This window comes from Aotus nancymaae, unplaced genomic scaffold, assembly GCF_030222135.1.
Source record: "Aotus nancymaae isolate 86718 unplaced genomic scaffold, 86718_ANA_hifiasm-v0.15.2.pri h1tg000040l, whole genome shotgun sequence".
Lineage (NCBI taxonomy): Eukaryota > Metazoa > Chordata > Mammalia > Primates > Aotidae > Aotus > Aotus nancymaae.
In genome coordinates, this window is record NW_026988454.1 from 109,502,829 (window position 1) to 109,522,390 (window position 19,562).

A 19,562-nucleotide genomic window follows, 5' to 3' on the forward strand; every position below is an offset into this window, starting at 1 on the left:
CTTTACAACCTGAGTCCAGACACATTGTATTTGTTATTTGTTGCTGTTTAACAATTTTCTCCAAGACTTAGTTGTTTAAAACAACACACATTTATTATCTCACAGTTTCTCTGGGCCAGGAGTCTGGGCACAGCTTAGCTAAATTCTCTGCCTCAGTATCTCTCATGAGGCTCTTGTCAAAGTATTGGCTCAGACTGGGGTCTCATCTGAAGGCTGGACTGGGGAAGAATCCAATTCTGAGCTCATTGATCTATGGGTTGCTGGACTGAGGGCTTCAGTTCCCTGCTGGCTGTTGGCAGGAGGCTGCCCTCAGTTCCTTGCCATATGGGCCTCTAAAGACCAACTTACAACATCGCAATTTGCTTCATCAAGACATGGGAGTCAAGAAGGCAATGAGAGACTTGTACTAAGATGGAAGTCATATCTTGCTTTTGTAAATTAATTACAGAAGTGACATTCCTGTCAAATTGCTGTATTCTATTGGTTAGAAGCAAGTCATTGAAGGAGAGGGGGTTCTAAAAGGTTCTGGGTAGCAGGAGGTGGGAGTCTCTGGGAACCACATTGGAGACTGCCACACCCATCTCTATCCAGTTGCCTTCTCAGCATCTCTATTTGAATGCCCTGCAGATATTTCAAACTCATCCAAAACTACACTCCGACTCAGCATATTATCTCACTGTCATCCCAAATTTGTTTCTTCTTCAGTATTCCCTACGTCGATAAATGACACTATCCCCTCAAAACCTGGGAGTTCTCCTGCCTTCCCTCCCGCTTATTCCTCACCTTTAGTCATCTAGTCCCATCAATTCTACGTAATAGTTATGTGATCCACCTACCTCTGTATATTCCCACTGCTAACCTCCATTCAACCCATTACCCTTTAACCGCCTCCACCACTAGGTCCTCTGTAGGGCTCCTGGCTTTTTTTCCCTTATTCATATCAGACCAAAGGGATTATTTTAAACATACAAATTTAATCCGCTAAAACCATTTGACCAAATGTTCATTGTGTTGCCTGAACATATCCCCTAGTCCCACCTGATGTCAGTGCAGCTGTAGTACACAGCTCTATGCCCACACCAGCACCCCACCCCAAGTGCACTTGGGAGACTTTCAACCAAGGTGCATTCTGTCCACTCTTTAAAAGGTCCCTAGCAGGCCTGAGCCATTTGCCAACCCTGGTATTGGCTTGCTCATACACCCCTTATTGGGTTCCCTACCTCTCTTTTCTGAGTCTCCTGCTCCTTGCCCTGGCTTCCTGGAATCAGCTCCCAAATAAACTACCTGCACCCAAGTTCTTGCCCAGGCTCTGCTTTTGGAGGAATCCATACTAAGACAGCTTCCAATGTCTTCCTGTCAGTTTTAAGATGAAGCCCCAAATGTTTAATGTGACCTACCAATTGCTGCATCATTTGGCCGAGCCACTGCCCCTGGCAGGTTCACTTTTATAGGCTCTTTTCCTTTCTTCACAGCACTTGGTACAAAAAATTATTGTCGACCTTCTGGCCATGATGGCAGTTTCATGAAGGATGTCTTTCTCATCATTGTCTCGCCAGTGGCTGACAAAGCACCTGCTGTACCACATAGGAGGGGCTAAATCATACTTGGGGCATGAATAAAGAATTTGATCACTCTACCAGGAGACAGTGATAAGGACAGAGGAAGCTGGAGAGATGGGCAGTTTGTTATTGGCCAGCAGTGAGACCTCGGGAAAGTCGTGTGCCTTCTCTGTTTCTCAGTTTCCTGAGCTGTCCTTATCTGTTTCACAGGGCTGCTGTAAGACAAATGAGACAATGTGATTGAAATTCACTGAAAAATATAACCTTGAAACTTGGATTTCTGATTAACTAATGGTGTTTTCTTTCTCTCCATTCAGGCTCTAGACCAGGGGTTGGCAAACTTTCTCTATGAAGGGCCAGGCTGGAAATATTTTAGGCTTCACAGGCCATATGGTCTCTTGCAACTACTCAGTTCTGCTGTTGTAGTTTGAAAGCAGCCACAGGCAGTGTATAAATGAATGAGTATGGTTGTGTTCCAATAAAACTTCATTTATAGAAACTGGAATTTGAATTTCACAAAATTTTCACATCATGAAATATTATTCTTCTTTTGACTCATCAAACCCCAATTTAAAAAGGTGAATGCCATTCTTAGCTCATAGTCTGTATAGAAGCAGATGGTGGGGAGGTTTTGGCCCATGGGTCATAGTTTGCTAACTCCTGCACTAGAAGGCGTAGAGCTCTGCTGTCTAGTATGATAGCAAGTAACCATATGTGGCATTTAAATTTAATTAAATTTAAAATTGAGTTCCCACATTGCACTAGCCACATGCCAAGTGCTCGGTAGCCACCTGTGTCTAGTGGCTACCACCCTGGACAGTGCAGAACAGTTTCACCAATATAGAAAGTTCTACTGGCCAGCTCTGGTCTAGACAGAAGAAGGCTGAGCAATTTCCTTCCAGGGCAAGGTTAGCTAGTTAGTATAGAGCAAGACAGCAGTCCAGGCCTCTTTGAACTGCACCACGCCACTGCTACTGGCAAAGTTTGTGACTTAGGATTGATGATCGCACTGCCATTTGAAAATAAATGTTGGTTTGGGATAGTATAATATTTGGTAGAAATTTAAACCCACTTTAAGTACTGTTAATTAGGTTCAGAATGAAAGCATTTTTTTCTAAAAGCAAAGTTTATCCTATTGCTGAGAATAAGTGTGCTGTTTGTTTCTTTCTTCTCTTCTAGAATGAAAAGAAAGTTTTATTCCTGGGAGGAATGCATGAACCTTCGGGAGGTTAAGGTATTTATTAATATGCCAAGGAATAATTCATAAATGGATGATGAAAATAGCTTTGTACATGCTTAGATTTATAGTTGATATACTCATTTCATTTGAATTTTTTCACTAATGCTGGAAAGAGAGGCAAATGATAACATTATAGCTGAAGCAGAAGATTATGATGTAATTGCATATACTGTTATTAGAAAGCTTTCATCTTTATTGGAACTCTTATATCAATATATTTCAGTATAAAGAAGTTGAATGTGTTGATTTTGTGAATTATTATTGCCTAATTATTTTCTTGATTATTAACATAAAGGAAAATCTATTTGTTGAGTATTTTTCCCAGACATAATTGCAGTACTTACTTCCGTTTCTTGCTCTAATAATTTGCACTCTACTTTCCATGAGGAAATTCATTGATCAAGGTACACCTGTGTCAAGCATTGTGGAGCACAGATCTTTACTTTTATTCAGGCTTCTGACTGGATTCACTATTCCCTGCCTTTCCCCCTGCCTCTTCTTCTATTGATTTTGTTCCAATTTTTCTCTCTGTCAGAGTAGATTGACCACATTAAGTTTTACATTCGCTTCCTTGTCCAGTGGAGTGGTGCTTCATCTAATTTTAGTCCTCTTGCCCAGCCCTGTTTGAAACACCTAATAGAATATTGGAAAACACCCTTTCTTTTCCTCCAAAGGAGTCCTGTACATGAAAGTAGGGTTACAAGCCTAAAGCAGGGATCAGCAAACGTTTTCTGTAAAGGGCCAGATAGTCAGTCTTTTATGCTTCTAGGACCAAAAGGTCACATTGAGGATGTTACATAGGTACATGTGTAACAAGAGCAAAAACAAATTTCCATAAAATTTTTATAAGATATAAAATGTAATAATAATATAGTATAATTTTCTGTATTACAGGTTTTTCAATGAGAAGAATGATATTCTTTTTGAGGGGACATAATATTTAACTTAATTGGAGTTCAAAGTTAGTATTCCCTATCATCAAACAAAGTTAATGTTTCCTATCATCACTAAATCAACACATTCAACTTCTTTATATTGAAATATTTGATATAAGAGATCCATTATACAGGTGTACCTTGATCAATGAATTGCAACCATTCATTTATAAAAATATTATTTTTTATCTTTTTTGGGCCAAGTGCGGTGGCTCACACCTGTGATCCCAGCACTCTGGGAAGCTGAGGCTGGTGGCTCACTTGAGGTCTGGAGTTCAAGACCAGCTTGGCCAACACGGTGAAACCCCATTTCTACTACAAATACAAAAATTAGCTGGGTATTATGGTGGGCACCTGTAATCCCAACTACTCAGGAAGCTGAGGCAGGAGAATTCCTTGAACCTGGGAGGTAGATGTTGCAGTGAGCTGAGATTGCACTATTGCACTCCAGCCTCAACGACAGAACGAGACTCAGTCTCAAAAAAAAAACAAAAACAACAAAAATATTCTTAGCTCATGGACCATATGAAAACAGGTGGTGGGCTGGATTTCACCCATGGTACATAGTTTCCCAACCTCTGGTGTAGAGAATAAAAGTTCAAGATGATCCAAAAACACCAGATATAAAAAAAACAAACATCAGGGACAAAAAAAACAACAACAACAAAGATAATCTAAGGACATTTTCTCTGTGACATGAAGTTCTGAGAAATATCCATAGCTTGGATGTTAAACCTTTATTTTTCCGTACAGCGAATTGTGTATTAGTTCTAATGCAAAAGAGATTGCTCATATACACAGTTTTAAAAAACTGTGGACACATAGCATCTTAGGAAGCAAGTGACTGCCTCAGCAAGATCGTTGAAGAAACTGCTCCTCTAGCTGATGACCACCAGACGACTCCCACTCTTTTTCCTTGCCTGCACAGATGCCAGATCGGCTACCAGCTGGGATCCTCCCCATCCACCCCCGCGCTTGTTGAGCCTCACACAGACTTATCAGCACTGGGCCACAGCCCTGAACACAGAGGGAAGGGATGGCAGAAGCGGGTAGAAAGTGGGCACCTTACAAGATTCCTCATCCCTTCCTCCTTGCTGAGGTCCTTCTTTCATGCCTGCTGACTCAGAAGGGGAAGGAAAAGGAAGGTCACTGAAGGCCTCTTGTCACCATCATTTCCTGTGTCCTGTCAGCTGCTTCATTCCAGCAGCAAAGGGAACTGAAGGGAAATCCTGAGTACTCACCACGCCTCTGTTCCTTCTTCATTTCTTTTCTCCTCATTGCCACCTGCCTGTATATTTCCGTGTCTGCCTGTGAAGACCCTGCGGACTTCAGGGAGATTCTGCACCTTATGGCCACTGCAGGGAGGGGAATCCCTGCTCCTGTGATGTCATGGGGGGAATGGCACCTAGTGCTATTTTTCTTAGAAGCATAGTCTTACATGGCACTATGCGGTTCTAGACACCATCTTGAAACCATAGGCTGCCTGTATCTTGCCTACTGTGTTCCTTTGCTGTTTTGGTTTTTTTAGCCATATTAATTTTTTATGTCTGTAGATTCTTGCTCCAATAATTTCCCCCTCCTTCCCATATCTTTAAACTCTTTTTTTTCCCCACTCGTTCCTTCTGTTTACTCTGTAAGTGTGCTAGCCATTCTCTCTAACCTAAAACATTCCCAAGCCCCTCTCCCCTTGAGTTTCCAACTCTTTCCTTTTCTTACTTTACCTTCCAAACTTCTTTCTTCAGTGCAGCTTTCCCACACACCATTTACTTTTCAACCTCATCGAATCAGGCATCTCCCTCTGCAACTCTGCTTAAGGCCACGGATTCACCAGAAGAGCTCAGCAGGTATATACCTGGCATCCAAATGGTTTGCCCCCTGCTCACTTCTCCAGCCAGTCTTCCAGATGAGTCTCCCTCAGAACTAAACTGGGGTGATTCTCATCTCTCATCCCTCAGACGCAGAATCCTCCACTCAGTTTCCATGCCTTACCTGCAGTGGGCTTCCCTCCTGTTGTGCCCGCTCCCTCCCAGCGAGCTTGTCTGGGTGTCACTCTTCCTTTAAGTCACATCCCAGTGATGCTCCCACTGACCACTCAGGGTTTGCTGATTACTCCGTGACACATCTCTGATGGTCCTTTTTTCTGTCATTCCCTTGACATTTAATATGATCCTCCTTATTTTATTACATGTATTTTGTATCGATGTCCTGACTTTCCAATTAGGTTGTTTGCCTTTTAAGAGCAAGCAGAGCATCTTAAGCCCCAGGATACCCTGGGGGCCCAGTACATTGTTGTTTTAATAGTTTGAAACTGTTGATCAGTCCCTGATGTGGACAACACTGGTAATATCCAGCTGAAAGCTTCATCTATGAGGAGAAACAGTCCCCATTTGGACTGTTGACCAGGCTTCATTTGCTACTTCTGCTTCTCCACTCTGACACAACTGACCTGCCTCTCTCTCTTTTATGGAATCCTTCCCTGAGCCAAGATAAGATGCCTCTTCCTGGAAATACATCTTCATAAAGCCAGTCACATGAAGTCCCCCACATAAAATTAATTCCTTTTATATTAAACTAATATGAACTTTAACTTGCTCATGAGCCTCACCTAGAAACAAGAGTTGTGAGCCGCTGTAGAGTTGGGCCAGTAATTCATGGCTCCAAACACACTTCAGGCTAAGAGCTGGAGGCACCCCTAGAATTGTCTTGCAGAAAAGTTTTAAAAACAACTTCATTTTCCTCTGAATGAATTTTCTCCAATGCTGCTCATCCACTAGCTACCTTAGCCATTGCTTGTGATGCATTTTAAGCAAACAGGCATAAAAGATAGCTGCGATCACTGAGAGTTTAGTGAATACTTACAAGTTAAGCAATGTTTATGTTTATTACTTGTGGAGAACCAAGAATCCAACCCAACTAAAGGGAGTAATCAGCCCTTTTGGTCCATACTAGAAGGATCTGGCCAAAACAGTTGGCCAAAACAGCTGAGGATTCCCTGCCAGAGAAGTATCTTGGCAGGAACTGTTCTTCTGGAGAGGAAGCTCCAATGAGTCTTATTTTGCTCTCTTTCACTGACCATATTTCCTCTCTCTTATCAGCTGCTTCAAGTAACTGATCATATTACACATTCCCAAGCTCTGAACCCTGGGTATTTTTTCACTGAGTGTTCTTCTAGATGAGGATATTCATTTTAACACTTTCCTCTTCACATGTTTTCTTTGTTTTATAAAAAGAATGTTCTTCTTAATGAAATTCAAAGATAAGAACTTAATATTGGACTCCCTTCTTTATGTATGAGAAAGGGCTATTTGAATTAAAGGACTCATCTCACTGGCCAAAGTGACACTTGGAGGCTTCCATGAAGGAGACAATCAGATTCTGATTATCCAAACAAACCAACAGTTTTGGGTGTGTCTGCTGTACAAAAACAGGGATGATGCTCACTAGTACAAAAGTGATTTGTTCACTGTCGACAGAACTAATGATGCAAACGGAAAACAGTGTGCACATGGCTATACTCACATGTATGCACGTGTTCCGGGAGGAGAAAAAGTACACGAGTAATTGGAAGGCCACGCACCATTTTCGGAGCCACCCTCTCATTCCTCATCCACTGCCTGACTTTTTGCCTTTGTTGTTCTTGGAAGCAGAGGGATTTCTCTCCTCTTACTTCAGGGTCCTTCCAGTAAGGTGTCTCCTGGTCCTCTGTAACTCAAACTCACATTGTAAGAAGGAGCACTCTACGCCTCATGAACACCCGAGTCAGACAAAAGTCAAGAGGAGCAGGCCATCAACCCTTTGTCTTTTTGAACAATTTCCTATTCAAAGTGTCTGCAGACTGTTAGCTGGTGATCTCAGCCCAACACAGCTGCATTCTCCAGTGCTAGAAAAATCTAAGCTTCTTTTATTGGTTCCCTTCTGGCTACTTCCACAGCCTGAATTCCATCATCTGGAGGGGGTGGGCCCAAAATAGCCCTGGTACATTGCCTGCTGCTGGGGGCAGCCAGAAATACCAGTTACTGGTCAAATACACACCTTCTAGTCAGTTCATCGAAGTAGTTTTCCTATGTAAAGTTACTATCTATTTCAGAGATATACTGTTTATTAAATTGTCAATAAAACAATTTATGACATTTCTGTGGTTCTAAAATTAGATGTTTCTTCCCAAGTTTATGTAGGATTACTTTTCTTTTTCAACAACAGATTCTCTCTAATTTAATTTTTTTGTTTTGTTTTTTCTTTCTTGCCTTTTAGTCTTTAAAGAAGCTCAACCATGCCAACGTAGTCAAATTAAAAGAAGTTATCAGGGAAAATGATCATCTTTATTTTATCTTCGAATACATGAAGGAGAATCTTTACCAGCTCATTAAAGAAAGGTACAGTTTGGTCATCATTATCTTATTATAGAAATAAATAGGCAAAGCAGATGTGTTTTCTTTCTGCTTTTGTGTTTTCTTTCTCTCTCTCTCTCTTATTTTCTTATTGCATTCTTCTGATTCTTTCTCCAGTCATTTAACATTCACGCTACTGGGCTTTAATGCTGAAAGCTGCCAGTTAGGAGTGGGGCCCACCCATATTTCTACTTTGGGGGCTCTCTGATAGCTCCAGGGAAGCTGTTCTCAATGCAGTCATTTTCTTGTTTTAAAGAGTTATTCATCCAAAGAAGCTCAGATGTAATAGACATTGCCGTTTCCCATTCCCACTGGGACATATGGGCAGAGCAACTAGAAGTCAGAGGTGGACACAGCTTCATGGATTTTGAGAGCTCTGTTGAAAAGTCCTGGGTTTGTTTCAGTTCCTCTCTCGCTGCAGTGCTCAGGTGCTTGCATGCCGGGAAGAGGAGGCTAATAAGAAATTTACCTGCTACGGTAATTTTGAACTTTAAAGGTGAACCATGTGGAGCCTCTTGAGCACATCTTCTTTGTGGCAAAATGAATGCCATTCACAGCACCCCTCTGAGTGAGCAAATACCATCTTTATTGACAATAACAGCAGTTTGCTGTGTGCTTTGCCCAGCCAGGAGGAAAATGTTAGCCGTTGTGTTGCATAAGGGCTTCATCTGGAAGAACTCAAATTTTCCTCACCAAAATTTTTTAAGGTTTAGTTTATATCATGGAGAGAGGAGATTTTTTGATGTTTTATATACTATGTTGGAGGAAAAACTTTTTTTTTGGCTTACTATCAAATGTTTAATCTTTTCGTTTTTGTAACACGTGTGAATATATTTGGTGTTTATAAGGTAGCTCCCCTGTATAAACAAATGATTGTTTTTCTTTAGTATTTATTATCAAAGGTTTTGGCCTTTGATTTATAACTTTGCTTTCCTCTGCCTCATACAGAAATAAGTTGTTTCCTGAGTCTGCTATAAGGAATATCATGTATCAGATATTACAAGGACTTGCATTTATTCACAAACACGGTAGGTGATTTGGAGCGTTGTGCTTTTAAATAGTAGTGAAGTGTTGTCATGAAGTAGAAGTTGTAGCAAACATTAATATTTTTTTAGCTGATTCCCCAGAAAAGGTTGAAGAAATGAGAGGCTGACAATGGATTTTAAAATATATTAACTTTTATAACTTGATCTCTGAATTTCCCTCATTACTTATTACGTCTGTATGTTTTTGTTCTGTAGGCTTTAACATTAAGCTTGGAGTTATAGATATAAATATGATTCCTGACCATTAACTAGTGTGTTAAATGAGAAACCTAAGATTAGAATTCTGAGAAGTTTCATGTATTATGTTTGATCCACTAACAGTGCTTCACTGTGACTTCTCATTTTTCCAGTGTATTTATTTTCCAATTTCTTTCAAACGAATTTAAAAGTAGTCTAACAAAATTTATGTAACACAGGAAAATAAAATAAATTAGAAATTAGCATACTAAACAAAGACAGAAAGGCAAAACAAGATGTGGATATTGCCAGAGGTGAGGTTAGTCCTCAAAATGCATGCCAGCAAGTTTTTTTGTTCTTTGAGACAGAGTCCTGCTCTGTTGCCAGGCTGGAGTGCAATGGCATGATCTTGGCTCACTGCAACCTCTGCCTCCTGGGTTCAAGTGATTCTCCTGCCTCAGCCTCCCAAGTAGCTGGGACTACAGGTGCGCACCACCCTGCACAGCTAATTTTTGTATTTTTAGTAGAGATGGGGTTTCACCATGTTGGCTAGGATGGTCTCAATCTCTTGACCTCATGATCCTGCCCTCCTTGGCCTCCCAAAGTGCTGGAATTATAGGCGTGAGCCACCACACCCAGCCGCCAGCAAGTTTTATTTCAGTAGAAGAAGCAGGCTAAGATTTGATTGTGAGTTCATTGTCAGACCATGCAAAATGTTAAATATGACCAGTGACAACACACATAGGTTAAGAGCAGACCAGTTGCCCAAGAAAAGCAGAGCTATTCTTGATACTAAGACCAGAGAGCAGGTTTTTTATGGACCCTTCAGAGAGGATGGTATATAATATGACTTCATAAGCAGAGTTACGGGTTTTAGAGGGCAGTTTCATGTCATATCCCTCAGTGGAGGCCAAATACATCACCTAATCAGAGAAAACATTTATACAGGGGCCAGTCTGATTTGCTCTACAGATGGTCTAGTTAGGCTAGGGAGAAATTTAGAGGATCCAAAGGAATGATGACCACATACCATTCTGGAAATCCCCCATCACTCTTGTTCTTAGCTGAGCTTTTGAAAGGTATTAAGTAGCAATGAGTTTGAGGTTATATTCTCCAGCAACTACCTGGAGTTTGCTGGTTGTTACTAACTAGACACAGACCTAGCTGGGGTTGGATCAATACTTCTTGTGAGCACAGAGCCACCAGATGGACATATCCACAGGTGGGGCCAGAAGTCTTCTCAGGAGGTCATTTGAAGTCATTGTAGTATACAGACAGACGGGCCAAGCTGATCTTGCATAGGCAGAAATCCATTTACTCTCAGTCTGAGGATATTGTTGCCATTGTACCAACAAATGAGTTTTATTACTCAATAAGGAGACAGACTGGGTTGAAGCCCTTTGATAATAGAGCTAATTTAGATTTTTAAACTTTTTTTAAGAGAAAGTCTCAATATGTTGCCCAGGCTGGCCTTGGACTCCTGGGCTCTAATGATCCTCCTGCCTCAGCCTCCTGAGTAGATAGTTTAGATTTGATGTAAATTGGCAGTGAGGAGAAAAGACTTTGTGCTGGAGAAGGTGGCATAGTGCATCTGGGATCATTACCAGCCTGTTCTTTAGCCCCTTATAGTTAGAGACTAAATGACACATAGACAAACCTAGGCTATCTGCAAATCCTAGTCAGCCTCAGGCACATGCTGACTAATCAGCATGTAATATGCAAGACTGAGTCAAATCGTGAACCAGTTCTAGTCAAAAGTTTCTAGTACAGGTTTTCTCTGTTTCCACTGACATTTGTAGAACTGACACTTTGTCCTTTATTCAAAGAATTCATAAGAGTGGGAATTTGCAAAACATTAAAAGCTTCTGGCGTGGTATCTTAGGGACAAATAGGAGAAAGGTTACTTACTAGATTAAGAGCTCAGGAAAAAAAATAATGAGAACTCAATGGGATGCTCAGAAGAGATGGCACATTTTCAGATAGAGACCAATGATAATGTCTCAGTTATTCAGACTATTTTCTGAGTACTGGGAACTGAGTGGTGGACTTAAACAAAAGTTAATATTCTTTGGCTTTTTCTTCTTTCTCTTTTTTGTTGTTATTCTTGAGACCCATATACTTGTTGCCAGAAAGTAGCCTTTTGTCCAGGCCTCTACCTAATCAAATGTGTGGGTATATATGTACACACACACAAACACATAGAGTACACATATGCACCCCAAGACATGTGCATACACATGCAAACATCTGTATGTTCATATATCCACATGCATATATACCTACATATGCATTCATCCTACACTCACAAATATTCATCTGTAGTATATAACTTAGCATTCATATATTACTGTGTCAAAACAGCCTGTTGGAACTCTGCACTGTGTTTCCCTCCATGCATTAGACACTCGGACCACAAGGTACAAGGGAAGGCTCAGTTTATGTTGAAGGTCAGACCTCAGCTTTTTTAACCTCAACACCATTGCCATTACCAGAGATTCTTGTTGACACCTTTCCTCAGCAATTAGGTGTCCAGTTCTAGTTTGAGCTTAACATTTTATCTGTTAACTTATTTCCTTGCCAATTTATCAGGTAGAAAGAATAGGTGATATCTATTCTAAAAAAGAGGAAACTGAGGTTCAGAGAGGCTCAAAAACCTGCCAGAGGTCCCATTGCAATAAAGTGGTTGAATGGAGATTAGTTCAAATAGCCTATGCCTATTTGCTATGCTTAATTAGAAAACCTGTCTGTGCTCAGAGAGAACAAGAGAGTAAGAGGTGAAGAAAATGATAATCGTTGTAAGGGGTATGGATACTAATTTCAGTCTCACTCTGTTGTCCAGGCTGAGGTGCAGTGGCACAGTCTTGGCTCACTGCAGCCTCCACCTCCCAGGTTCAAGCAATTCTCATGCCTCAGCCACCTGAGTAGCTGGGACTACAGGTGTGTGCCACCATACCCAGCTAATTTTTGTGTTTTTAGTAGAGATGGGGTTTCACCATGTTGGCGAGCCTGGTCTTGAACTCCTGGTGTCAAGTGATCCACCCATCTTGGCCTCCCAAAGTCCCGAGATTACAGCAGTGAGCCACTGCACTTCGCCCCATCCCATTTTCACTGATAGATGATTTTTAGAAACTGTTTAATGGTTTTTGTATGGTATTGACTTTGGTTAAGTGCCCATGTACTTCTATATTCCTCTCCTCTTCAGCAATGGAAAAAAGCACTTAAAGCACTTCAAAGATTAGTCATGTGAGTTTCAGCCTCTTCTCTGGTAGCCCGTTCTCACTGTGAGGAGGTACGTTCTGCCTCTGGGGAATAGACTCCTCCGAGAGGGGAGAACAGTGCTGCAGGTTGTTGCTATGGCCATACTTCATGTCACTGAGTATTTTCCTCCCACGGGCAATGAAAACACAGCTCTACTTGGTGCTGATTGAGCAATGCCAAAGCATATGTCCTTTGCAGGAATTAAATAATTAATGTAAGTGGTCTGTTTCAACTCTGACTTGACCTTACAAATATCCAGGTCGCACTTATCCGTGCCAGAAATAGAAATGCATCGGGTAGTCTGGAGGACAATGTTTTGCACCAAGAGATGGTTCTCTGCTTCTGTGTTTCCTCACTGTCTCGCTATGCATGACCTTGAGACAGTCCTTTGCCTTTCTATGCGTTGCAGTCCCTGTAGCCTTCTTGATGAAAACATTGTAGGTTTGAATTCAATAATATCTGTGAAATTAAAGTTTCCACAGCAGGAAAGTGTGCTATATAAATTCATAGTGTTTATTCTCTGGTTATTTCCATGTATTCATATCTGATTCATCAATAACAAAATGTGGTAGAGGGGAGAAAGCCTTCTTTGTGGCTTGATGTTTTCCTTGCCCAAGGGTTATTAATGAAAAAATAAGCACACACATTTTCTTCCAGGATGAAAGAAAATCCCTCTGTTATTCAACTGGCATATAGGACTCTGAAATTAAATTGAAGGTCTGTTCCTGTCTCCTGGAAGTCAAACAGTTTTGAACAGGAAGGTTCTTATCATAACAGCACTTGGCTGTTGCATGATCTCTGAATGACCCCAGCTAAAAGGGTTTTCATTGTGAATCAGAAGCCCAGAGGAAGAAGTAGGCTTATTGTTATAGGTCACATTGCACACATCAGCAGAACAGGAACCCTGCTATGAATTAGAGTTTTAGTACCACCTCCTTACCAATGGGACAAGCCAGATGTAATTTTTATTAGCAAAAATGGAGCCATGTCTGCCTGCCCACTTTAACAGGTTATGGGAGGGTGAAATGAGAGAATGTGTTAATAGTAGTAGTACTGTTAATGACTAGCTTTTACAAAGTATTATTGTGCAAGCACTGCTCAAAAAGCTTTACAGGCTGGGTGCAGTGGCTCATGCCTATAATCCCAGCACTTTGGGAAGCTGAGGTGGGTGGATCATCTGAGGTCAGGAGTTCGAGACCAGCCTGACCAACATGGCAAAACCCCATCTCTAATAAAAATAGTAGCTGGGCCTAATCCCAGCTACTCGGGAGACTGAGGCAGGAGAATCACTTGAGCCCAGAAGCCAAAGGTTTCAGTGAGCCGTGAAGATGACACCACTGTACTCTGGCCTGGGTGACAGAGTGAGACTCTGTCTAAAAGAAAAAAAAGCTTTACAAATGCAACACATTTAATCCTGCAGAACAACCCCAATAGGTAGATGCTATTATTTCCCCATTTTACAGATAAGAAAACCAAGGCACAGGAAAGATAAGTACTTTCCAGCCAGTGAGTAAGTGAGTAACAGAATTATGATTTGACCAGGCAACTTGGCTGGTCTGCACACCTACCCACTATGCGGAATTGCCACTCATAAGGAAATAGTAACGTAATGTTAAAATAGACATGAAAAGTAACTTTACATAACATAAGGATCTTAAACTTTTAATTACCAGGTATTGATCTCATGTGTATAAAGCCAATAATGGCCCATTGCTATATTATTCAGTACTTAACAGAGGGCTAGATGTCTACAGATATATTCACAAATTTGTTATAAAGGCTTCTAGTTGAAGACAGCATAACAAATACAGCATATGTCAACTGACAGATACAGTTTTCATCAGTCATTTTTAGAGTCTGTTCGCAATTAATTTTCTTTCTCAGCCATTTTCTCTCTGCTTGTTTTGAGCCTGAAGTAGGACCCGTGAAAAGAGAAGCTGCTTAAAGGGATATGTGGGGAATCGGAATCTTTCTCCCTCTCATTTCATTAGTGTGGAAGGAAGATTAAAGAAGAGTTAGCAATGAGGGAGAGGATAAAGCTTGGCCCATAGGAGGGGTGGCCAGTATTTACAGGAGCATGACTAGGATGGAAGCAGAGAACGCAGTCTGGAGTGTGAGCACGGTACTTGCATCTGAGTACGAGTTGATGATAGGATGAACTGAGCAGAGAGAAGACACGAGTTTGTTGTGGTGGGTGTTCTAGATGATGCCAGAGGGAGTTGCCCTAGTGGGTAGGGGCTGCAGGACAGAGGCCTCATTATAAGGGAACTGCCACATAAGTTTGGAAATAATAATTACCCCAACTAAATGAGAAAAAGGGAGTCTATGAGGAGAAACACCATTAATCTAGACTTGAGAGGACGAAAACAACAAATCAAGATTTAGCTATATGGGCCTGACATGGTGGCTCACGCCTGTAATCCCAGCACTTTGGGAGGCCGAGGTGGGTGGATCACGAGGTCAAGAGATTGAGACCATCCTGGTCAACATGGTGAAACCCCGTCTCTACTAAAAATACAAAATTAAAAAAATTAGCTGGGCATGGTGGCGCGTGCCTGTAATCCCAGCTACTCAGGAGGCTGAGGTAGGAGAATTGCCTGAACCCAGGAGGTGGAGGTTGCGGTGAGCCGAGATCGTGCCATTGCACTCCAGCCTGGGTAACAAGAGCGAAACTCCATCTCAAAAAAAAAAAAAAAAAAAAAAAAATTAGCTGTATGGATTTAGAGGGAGAGTAGAGCTGGACGCTGTAATAGCTATGACACATTTCTTGGTGGAATTGGGAATAATTCATCTACCGCCCCCTGCCACCATGACTCAATTTTCCCATCTGTTCAGTAAGAAAACGATGCCTGCCATTCCTTTTTTTTATTGGAGTGTTTTGAACGCCCTGAGTTTTTAGGAAGACAAACCATGGACTCACAATTCATATATTTTCAGAGGTCGCAGGTGCATTGACAAAAGATCACTGTAATCACTGCTTGTATCCCTACACATTCTTAAGCCAATTCCAAAATGGAAACACACAATCAGGCCTTCTGCAAGCTGGAGGATGCTCTGAAGAATGGAGGGTCCAAACACAATGACCCAGTTATACTGGGTGAAGCCTTAGAGACGTCACCACTGTGGTGGGCATGAATAAATCTTTATTTAATTAGGTTGGTAATAAGCATCCAAATGTGTCCATATCAGAAATCTTTTCTTTAATTTTAAAGGCCATTCTTGACTGATACTGAATGCTCTTTGCATTTGTTGAGTTGACAACCTCAAGTTTGGTTCTTATAATTTTGGTTTCATTTACTAGTAAGTTCACTAGGATATTTCAAGGAATTATATGTACTGGTTAGGTATATACTAGTACAATGGCAGGATAAAGAACGAACAGTGGAATATATATACATATGTATTTCACAGTATACATACAAACCCGTGTATGCATGTGCTGTAAAATAGCAAACTTGCTGTGCCTGTCTCTGGTTTAACCCATATCTTGTCAATGCCTTGGATTGTGGAAAATAGAAGCAACCCTATGATGGGAAGGAAGTACTTCCTCCTCTCACTTATGCCCTCTTGTATGTAACTGATCACTCCTATACCTTCATCCCCTTCTGTGTTTACTGGGTTCTAGGCTCTGTAATTATGTTCACTTTGTCCATCTAAGCCAGCTACTTCTCTTGCAGATTCTCCATTATGCCACAGTATAATACTATCCATTTGGAACTTGACCCAGTATTAAGTACTGTTGTCTTTAGAATGATGAACAGAGACGATTGTCCTTTTATTAAAATACTGTTCCTTTCCATGATAATGGCAGTTAGTATGTTTTCACATATAACCATATCATAATCACCCTCCCTTTGCTCTAGAGCAGAGACAGTCTTTGGAAAACAACCTTGACCAATAGATTTAGTCCTACTAGAGTTCCTGCCTTCATTCATTCATTCAACTAACACAACTCCCTCTGTCACAAGAATAACCAGCGCTGATCCCTCAATGTCCCCTGCACTACTTCATTGTCATTGTTCTTCTAAGTTCTCAGTGCTGTCTCATGGGGTTTCCTCCCTTCCATCCTCCTTTCAGCTCTGGTCTGCTCTCTGGTTGACCCTGATGCTTGGCTCAGGTAGATGTGTTACCATTAAGCTGTTCAATGTTCAATCAACAAGAATATATTATGAGATGACTATACTCCTGCTACTGTGCCAGGCATTCAAAAGAAATATAAATGTGGCCTCTGCCCTTAAAGTGCTTCCATCTAATTCATGAAAAATGGTTAACATACCTGAAGATGATAGAGCTTAACTTAACTGGACTTAGAGGGCAGGACCTATTATGTCCATGAGGGCAAGAGTCATGTCCATTGCATTGTTTCTGAATCCTTAGAACCTAATCTTCTGCCTGACATGGAGTAGATGCTCAGTGAAAATTTGTTGGTAGAATGAATTAATGAATGCTAACATATTAGAATGGCATCATGGAAGAAGCGAAACTCAAAACAGGTGTTGAAGGGTGGCAAGAAGTAGGGACTGATGTAGACAAAAAGGAGCACGAGCACATTATTAATGGAAATAAATACAATTGTGCATCACTTGATGACTGGATATGTTCTGAGAATTTGTTGTTAGATGGTTTTGTTGTACAAACATCATAGAGCACACTTCCTTAGACAAACCTGGATAGTATAGCTTACTACATACCTAGACTATATGGTATAGCCTATTGCTCCTAGACTATAAGCCTGTACAGCGTGTTACTGTACTGAATACTATAGGCAGTTGTAACACAGTCATAAGTATTTGTGTATCTAAACATGGAAAAGGTACAGTAAAAATATAGTATAAAAGATTTTTAAAAAGTACATCTGTATAGGGTACTTACTGTGAATGGAGCTTACAGGAAGTGGCTCTGGGTGAATCGGTGAGTGAGTGTGAAGGCCTAGGACACTTTATAAACACTGTACACCAAGTCTACACTAGATTTTTAAAATTTCTTTCTTCAGTAATTAACCTTAGCTTACTGAAACTTTTTATTTAATAAACATACTTTTTTTTAACTTTTTGACTCTTTTATAATGACATTTGACTTACACATTATATGGCTGTACAAAAAATGTTTTCTTTAAATCTTCGTTCTGTAAGCTTTTTGTTTTAAAATTATTATTACTTTTTAAACTTTTTTGCTGAAAACTAAGACACAAATACACACATTAGCCTAGGCCTACACAGGGTTAGGGTCACGAGTATCATTGCCTTCCATCTCCACATCTTGTCCCACTGGAAGGTTTTGAGGTGCAGTAATACGCAGGGAGCTGTCATCTCCCATGATAATGATGCCTTCTTCTAGGTACCTCCCGAAGGACCTGCCTGAGGCCATTTTACAGTTAACTGTTTTTTTTTCAGTAAGTAGAAGGAGTATAATTCTAAAATAATAATTAAAAGTTTAGTGTAATAAATACTAGATGATATGGATTTTTCAGCTTTATTATAATATTATAAGACCACCATCATATATGCAGTCCATCATCAACTGAAACTTCGTTATGCAATGCATGACTGTACAGCGAACTCGGAATGAGGAGTTGTACCTGATTGGAACACGCTTTACATGTATCGATAAGTGTTGGAAAATAAGTCTGTCTCTTTAGGTAGAATGAAAGGAGTTCAGCCCTGTTAAATAATATAAAAAAGAATCATGAATGGTTTTTGTAGGTGAATGACAGAGTGACAAGGGAAAGATAGTGTTTAAATGGTCAGGATTATGGGAGAGAAGATGGAGTAAGGAAGCTCTGCAAGAAAGTGGCAGTGCAGGCATAGGCACTGAGAATGAGAGTTTGGAAGGGGGCAGTGAGAAAGCAGAAAGAGATAAATATGAGATTCCCCTGCCCTGCTCCAAGATGAAGTCTTGCTTTGCTGCCCAGACTAGAGTGCAGTGGCATGATCTCAGCTCACTGCAACCTCCCCCTTGCAGATTCGAGTGATTCTCCCACCTCAGTCTCCTAAGTAGCTGGAATTATACGCATGCCACCACACCTGGCTAATTTTTTTTGTATTTTTAGTAGAGATGGCATTTCACCATGTTGGCCAGGCTGGTCTCAAACTCCTGACCTTCAAGTGGTCTGCCTGCCTTCGTCTCCTAGAATGCTGGGATTACAGGTGTGAGCCACTGTGCCTGGCCGATATGAGATATTTTGATAGAAATACGACATAATCTCATAACTGGGGAAGGATGAATCCAACATAACCACAAAGTACCTAGCAATCTAGCAATCTTATCCAAAGTTTGGGAAGGAGAGATGGTTTGGGAGAGGACAGAAGTGGTTTTGGATAAGTTAACATAGGGATGATAGTGACCTCCAGTTGCTATCCAAATAGGGATTTAGGTCTTCGGAAGGGTAGAGAAGGTACATTAGAAATGTAGACTTGAGCATTGTCAACATGGAGGTTGTCAAGGAGTCACGTAGTTCTGCAGTGATGGCTATTAATTTCTCCCATAATGTGCTAGTTAGAATCCATTTTCACAACACTGATACAGATTGAATATCTCTTATTTGAAATGCTTGGGTCCAGAAGTACTTCTGAATCTGGATTTTTTCAGATTTTGGAATATTTGCATTATATTTTACCAGTTGAATATCCGTAACCCAAAAATCTGAAATTCAAAATGCTGCAATAAGCAATTTCTTTAAGTGTCAGATTGGTGCTCAAAAACTTTCAAGTTTTAGAGCATCTCGGATTTTGGATTTTCAGATCAGGGATACTCAGCCTGTAATGATAGCACGTAACAGGTAATAGCAGCAGCAGCAGCTGAGTTGTACTTGCAGTGTTGGTGTCCCATTGGGATTTAGAGCCACATTGAATGTCTGGGTTAGTGATACTCTTAGGAAGTGGGAGGTTTGGGGTTTTCAGAGACATATTGCAAATCACTGGGTGTTTGAGTGAGCTTGGAAGATTGCCATGTTGACTATC

General features: G+C 40.8%; 1 protein-coding gene across 4 annotated transcripts in view; it reads left to right on the forward strand.

Moving 5' to 3' along the window:
• CILK1 (ciliogenesis associated kinase 1) overlaps positions 1–19,562 on the forward strand; it is a 39,346-nt gene that overhangs the window by 588 nt on the left and 19,196 nt on the right. For all 4 annotated transcript variants that reach the window (XM_012441595.2, XM_012441590.2, XM_064360980.1 and 1 more), the window contains exons 2-4: positions 2,739–2,793; positions 7,986–8,107; positions 9,071–9,150. In XM_012441595.2, coding sequence (XP_012297018.1) covers positions 2,739–2,793; positions 7,986–8,107; positions 9,071–9,150 — 257 coding nt within the window. The remainder of the gene's footprint in view (positions 1–2,738; positions 2,794–7,985; positions 8,108–9,070; positions 9,151–19,562) is intronic.